The 7,043-nt window shown below is 38.5% G+C and overlaps 1 protein-coding gene across 1 annotated transcript; it reads right to left on the bottom strand.

The window, feature by feature from the left end:
• Nucleotides 1-128: 128 nt before the first annotated feature.
• Nucleotides 129-5,713, bottom strand: FAM213A (family with sequence similarity 213, member A). Its single transcript, XM_010189857.1, is given in 5 exon segments — nt 129-227; nt 363-527; nt 1,503-1,643; nt 5,076-5,167; nt 5,536-5,713. Coding segments are annotated over 5 exon segments (675 nt in total).
• Nucleotides 5,714-7,043: the final 1,330 nt, after the last annotated feature.

The following is a 7,043-nucleotide window of genomic DNA, read 5'->3' as shown; positions in this document are numbered from 1 at the left end:
TGTTTGAATAGAGAATCTTTCCTTTGCATAGATCACTAAATAGTTAAGCAATTAAACTGCACATTCAAGAAACAGATGCATTCTACATTTCAAACTGTGATCAGAAAATTGTGCAACTATTTTTTCACTTATGAAGCTTGTGGCTGTATCTTCTCAGCAGCTTCAAGGACAGATGGAAGGCTGACTTTGTCTCCAAATTGTTTCTCACGATGCTCCAGTAAAACACCCTAGTCAAAGACACAAGAGAAAAATTCATACACCAGTCTGCCCACAGGAGATCAACTTACCCGCAATGGAAGAATTCCAGAAAAGAAACTTGGTCTCACAGGAGACATAAAAGCCTCCTAGATGGCCTGCAGTACCTGTCTTCCTGCCCCAATCACATATACTCCTCCCAGTGTGAATCCTTCTCCTTCCAGGTTACCACTATATCCACTTTTCCAAGCACGGAAGAAATTTTGCCAGACTCCCAAGCGGAAGAAACCCGACAGCATCATTTTTCGTCTGCGTGGACCATAAAAGCCTTTCTGTAAGGAAACAGAAAATATCTTAGTAAAGTGAAAAGGGCTTTTCCTCCCAAATGAAATTCAGGAAACCAGCCGGAAAGGTCACAATACACAAAAGCTAACCAGGCAGAGCTAAAAAGAAATTGCACATGAACTAACTTCTTTAACACACTACACAATCATTTCCCTCCACTCAGCCAACTAGTAGTACTGCCACCATTCATGTGGATTTTATGCTAATCCACAGGTATTTAACCCCCATGTACCTCTACATCCTTATTGCTGACAATAAGGTCTTTTTTCTGATTTTTGAAGTATGGCAATAAAAATGCTGGTAAAGAGTTAATAGTGGTGCCAAGTCCTGAAACTTTATCAGCCATCTGTTTGGGTTTGGCGTTTTGTTTGTTTGGTTTAGTTTTTTGGTTGGTTTTTGTTTTTACATCAGCCTGATTCTTTCACACAGGCAGAGTGGGGAGGGAAAAATAAAGTTATCTTCTATCTGATTTTGAGTATTATGTGTTATTTTTCCTTCAGAAGCCAAATGATTTCTAAATGCATCTTCTGGGTTAAGGAATAAGCAGGGCCGTGGTTTTGTAGGACATAAGACTGGCAATACAACATGTGTCAGTGTACAAGCCACATCACTGTAGTTTGGCCTGTACATCATCAATTAATTATGTCTGTTACCTTCAGACCTTGATAATAAATTACACAGCCAGCAGAAGAACAGAATAAATACTTATAGGCCATATTGTTTACCTGTTAAAGGGGAGGAATAATCCTGCAACAGCATGTCATCAGTGTATAGCTACAGAGCAGTTTGTAAGCTGAGCAGGACATATATAAAGAAAAGCAAAGCTAATTAACTACTTAACTACAATGCCACTAAATCCCTTTTCATCCAGACCACATTCTATCTATATTATTTATACAAGCTCTTCAAAGGGGACATTCATAAGCTTGTTTTTAAACAAAAGAACAGCAACTTCACTGTACCTTTTCATCCAGAAATATTTCTCCTTTGAAATAATGCTGAAAATCCTCCACTTCAGTCCCTATCTTCTCTTTCACAACAGCACAGAGAGGGACACCCAGCTTGGACAGCTGAGGTTCCAGAGAGGAGAGCTCAGAAGCCTCCTAAGAAAGGAAAAAACCCAAACATTTCAGGCAGTAGATGGAGGTTGGAAAGCTTCACCTTGAATTTCAAGAGCATAAGAAACACACAAATTCTAGCTTAAGGTTACAAAACAGAAAGAGACCTGTACATCAGACATTTAAGCTAGCTCCACACCTAGGCAGGTGTACACTAGATTTACTAAAACTTTTCTTTATTAAGCACAGAGGAAGAAATTTTGAGCATTAAATAAAGTATTAAAATGCTGGAGAAAACATTTTTAACTCAAAGCTGTAGATACACCTTGCCTGTGCTAGGGCTTCAACTACCTTTTAAAGTGTTTATAGAACAGTGAAAAGATAGTGCCTACACATCACTCAACTTTCCCAGTGAAAATAATCAGGGAATTTCTTCATACACCTTCGATTTCCCAGAAGCAATACTGCCTTTTCTGATGTGCAAGACTGTAAGATGTTGCCACTCATCTGCTGAGTTTTTTGTTCTGCTGAAGGAATCTCGGTTCCCACAGTTTGTACAAAGGCCTCCAAGGTTTCCAACAGATCAAGGTGCACACTGAGAATGTTTCTTCTCATATCCAATGGACAAAGGTAATTTTTACTGGAAAAAACTCCCACAAAGAACTCCAAACTTTAAAAAATGAAGACAGTTCTTGTGAACACCCTCTGCCACCAAACTAAAATGCCTTAACTCAGAGGCTTGCGGGTTGTCTAGAATTTACTGAGTATCAAGTAGCAGACAGATAGGGGTGAACAGACAGGAGAAAAGACATTAGAGAAAGACATCAGTAAGTGAAAGAGAAAGGGCAGCTTTCCAGTTCACTACTCTCTTTTTCACAGGAAATGAAAAAGGATGAATCAGCATCACAAGCAAACACCTGAGTGTTAAAGGACCATAGCTTACACTTGTTAGATCTTTCCTCTTTTCTGTTCTTAAAGATCTGGTAATTATTTTCTGTTTTCCCTCAACAAAATGCTTTATGAACTTCCTAAAAGTGTGTATTGGGGGTGGTTAACAACAATTTTATTTGGGATTTTTTATAGTTCAAAACTCTCATGATCAACAACAACAACAAAACATTATGACCTAACATGTCCAAGAACTGATGTTCCAGGCTGATGTTGCAGTGGGGTCCCCATAAAACCAGAAATCACTGTCTCTATTGAGAGAGTGAAGCCATCAAACCTTGCTTAGCCTTTTGGAGAAATGCACTTCAGTAGTTTGGTGAGGTTTATTTTGTTTCACCTTGCTTGGCTTTTGAGAGGGAAGAGAGTGGGAATAATTTAAGAGCATAGTCAAGTTTTAAAACTGTCATGAGATTAGACTTCAAGCAGCATCTTGGGACTAGATCTGACTTTGTTTTCTTTACTGCTATTTAAATTATACAATAAGAGAAAGCAAAGTTGTCTATTTTTGTGGGCAACTTAATAGCATGTAACAGTTGTACAGCCTTTACCATGGGGCTGTGAGCATTTTATCTGGTCTGTGAAACTGTTTTCTTGTTTTCGCAAAAAGCAGACAAGCACACCCTAGCAGAATACTTCCTCTATCCACCAACGCAGGGACAACCCAAAAAACCAATTCCCATTTCAGTTTGTCCCTCTGGTAGTTCAACTATGGCTCTTCTGATACTTTAGGCTGCTCGAGTTGATACCTACAATATTTAGGAAGCCCATGGCACTTTCACAATGACTGGAGCACTGGATCACTACATGGCCAGATCCAGGCTATGAGATGTACAAGTATAGTCCTGTTAAACATAGTCTATGTTAAATAACAAAAAAGGAATGCAGATTATAAAGATAAAAGACTTTGTATTTCTTAAGTCTACAGGCATCAATTCTCAAGGATTCAAAGACATCATTCCAGTAGGATTCGTGACATCCTTTGCAATGGAAAATGGAAGCATGTCCTCACCACTGATACCAGGTCAGCGAGCTATGGGGTAGAATGGCCACTTTTCAACCCCACCACTGTGTCCAGGGAAGTATATATTCATTCTTGGTGCTGTCAACAAGGACAAAGTACAAGATTCTTTCCAAGGTGTAAGATAGTGGGAAGCAAGTGTATTTTGTGTCTTCTAAAAAAATAAAACCCTTCTTCCTGCAAGTTAACAGATATGGTAAGTCACCTGTACTGAACCATTCCACCAGCTCAGAGTCAGTAAAAGTGGGAAAGAAGCAGCTTCCGTACTATGGAGAAACATTAATGGGCAGAAAAAAAAAGTGCAACTGAACTATTCTTAGGAGAAAGGAAAGAGACAACTCACAAAAATGATTCACAAGAATAAAAAACAACTTCAATTTAGACAACTTAAAAACTTTTTCAAACACTTTCACAGTTAAAATGCAAAACAATTATTTGCCCTAATTAGCTGATCAGTAGCATGACCGCATCTGTTAAAAAATGTTTTGAACCAAAAATAGTAATTAAAAAATTAAATTTCTCTTTTTCTTTTCCTGAGGAAAAAAAACCAAACCAACCTACAATTCTCTGAATGAGGTCCTTTTTTAAATGCTAATTTTCTAAGTAGAAATAAAAAAATTACTGATGAATTCCTGTCTGACTGCATGCGAAAGGCACAGTCAAGCACGTAGCATGTTCTCCTCCTGCCTATGCTACACCTGTTCAGAAAGCAAAGTACTTTAATCTTTAATCTTCCATGAATTCTACACATACTTAAGCAGTTACTACTGATGGGAGCAGATCCCTTAATTAAGTGGTTGCAATACTCCATGTTACAGAGTAGCAAGTAACAACTTAATAGCTATTTTCCCCCATAGCTATGAGAAAAATAATGGCTGAGGTGTTCCTAGGAACATGGTACATTCAAATTGTATTTGAAGTGTCTCCTCTCACCTTCACCCAAGAAGCCTAATGCCAACGTAAGGATCCAATTTTGTTTCCCAACCCACCTTGTTATGGAACAGTAACTCCTTGTCTTCAGACTCCTTAACTTCCTGCCTCACATTCAGAGCAGCAAGGGACTCCCCTTTATGCACATCTCTTTTTTGCTGATAAGCTTTATTTGACAGCATTCTGTCCGTTCAGTCTTGGGCTGCTTTTGACCAGAGACTACCTGACTCACAGAGACTTATTTTGGACATACGGAATACAACTAGCTCATAACACTCATTACCAATTGGATTTTGTGTAATCTCCCTTTCTAATTATCACTGGGCTAGGTTCCTGGCAGATGTAATAATCATGTATCCACCTTCAGAAAGAAAATGCTCAGGACCAAGACTACACAAACCAGCTGCAAAGAAAACTAAGCAAGCTGCTAGCTGGCAAACAGTTTGGGCTAGGAAACAAGACCTTTCCAATATTTCAGATGTATTTGATGACTGTCCTATTCACATCCTCCCTTTATTTAAAGGGAATCTATGCAAGTAGAGCTCAGCTCTTCCTAATTAATCCCCAAGCCCAGCAAGTACCTCTCTGCACAAAAATCATCCAGGTCTTCGCACAGCCATGATCACTGCACCATTCTTCTTCCATAGTTCAGCCGCTTTGAATGTTCTTTGTTCTATTTATACAGGAGAAACAGCATCAACAATATTATCAGCTATTCTTTTTTATAACGATTAATGCTATAAGGACCAACACAAATCACTGCAGAGAATTTCACACTCAAATACAGTTCTATCAGACAAAAATCCTATATGTGCATAACAGGGTATTATTACTTTATTGATTTTTAGAAGGTTATCATGTCAGCCATAAATACCAGTTTTGGTTGCTTTTCCTTCACCAGAATTGACTGCTATCAAGGACATTCAAGTCCATGCTATAACTAGGAAAGACTAAGAAATACTCTTCCAACCCTGGCCTTATACATGTTCTTATAAAAGCCCAACTATTGAAGAATGTGGACTGAAACATTCAGAATCTTACTTGATCCCAAAGTTTGTAGTTCTATCTCCTCTAAAAACTCCAACGTAGCCTTTTCTGCCTTGGACAAAAATAAATCAGTGTTAGCAAGGACAATCCCTGTCACAGCTGCACCGATGGCTCCAAGACCAATAGACCATATGCCCATGGTGAAGATCCCGAAGTCGGGCAGGAAGGACATTTCTGGAAAGACAAAGAAGAAAGCAGCTCTAACACTGGACACTGATGATGCCAGACAAGAAGATGATTAAAACAGTAACTAAAAGCTCGCTTGGATATTTGTGGTTTGACTGGAGATTATCTGTGTAATTATTGATGTACTGAGCTGGGTTTTAAAAGATCTAGATTACATTCCAGTTCTGCGTCTGACCAACATCAAAACTATTAACAAGATAGTCTTACCTTTTCCTGCGACCAGACTGACAACAACATTCATGACTACAGTGTTCAAATGCACTTGCGAGAAAGATGGTTGAAGTACATACACGTAATAGAAAGCCTCTAACAAGATGATCTCTATGTTAACCACTAACTTAAAACTATTACAGTAAGACGCTGTCTTCTTTCAAAAAATAAGTGTTTCTAGAGTAAATGGGTTTTTTCCTCCCACTAATCTATATTAAACATTGAATTTTACAAATATACCACAGAAGACTCAGATATATTTATATTTATATTCATATTCATATTTATGTATATAAATATAAATATAAATGTATATATATATATGGTTCACCATAACTGGTAACAAACCTCTCCTGTTCCTTACAGCTCCACATTAGAACCAAAGCACGCATCAAGCCAAAATCAGAGCTCATCAGTCATGCCTGCAGACAGAAATATGTAGACTTGCAACCATTTGACTAGACACAGTGATCCAACGTTACAAACATGCCCTGGACAGTACCTTCTATATGCTAAACAATTTCCATGCCTGCTAAAGCAGAAACTACCTTAGGCACAAACAAGTTTAACTCACACCCACCAGTTAAAACTGATAACATGGCAATGGAAGCCATTACATACACATGCTCAAGTACAAACACTGCTTGTTGTTACCAGTGATTCTAGTTCGGTGGCAATTTTATTTAACCACCATCCATCCACAAACCCCACACAGCCCAATCCTGACCCTTGCACATGTTTCACAAACCTGGAAACGGCTGACAGCCACCTTCCACTGAGGCAGTATCAGTTAAGAGGATGCAGGAAAGCACACTTAGCCCTGCCTCATGGAGAAAATTCAAGATCCAGCTCTGAGCAATAACTGGTACAAGACTCATTGGAGTTCTGGCAGTATAAGAAGTCACTGTACACTTACACCACAAGAATTATGTGTTACAAAAGACTGTAGATTTGCAGTCACCTGACTTTAGTATTACACTATATGGAGAATCAAATTTTTCTCAAAGCCACCTGCAAAACTCTATTCCCTGATAGACTGTTTTGGTAAATACTGCTGTCTGTATATGTTTTTTATATGGGAGAGAGTTTTTTCCCCTCATAAACAG

The sequence above is a fragment of the Mesitornis unicolor genome, unplaced genomic scaffold, assembly GCF_000695765.1.
Source record: "Mesitornis unicolor isolate BGI_N332 unplaced genomic scaffold, ASM69576v1 scaffold53598, whole genome shotgun sequence".
In the NCBI taxonomy this organism is placed as follows: domain Eukaryota; kingdom Metazoa; phylum Chordata; class Aves; order Mesitornithiformes; family Mesitornithidae; genus Mesitornis; species Mesitornis unicolor.
Note: the sequence above shows the minus strand (reverse complement) of the source record. Positions and strands in the feature narration are given on the sequence as shown.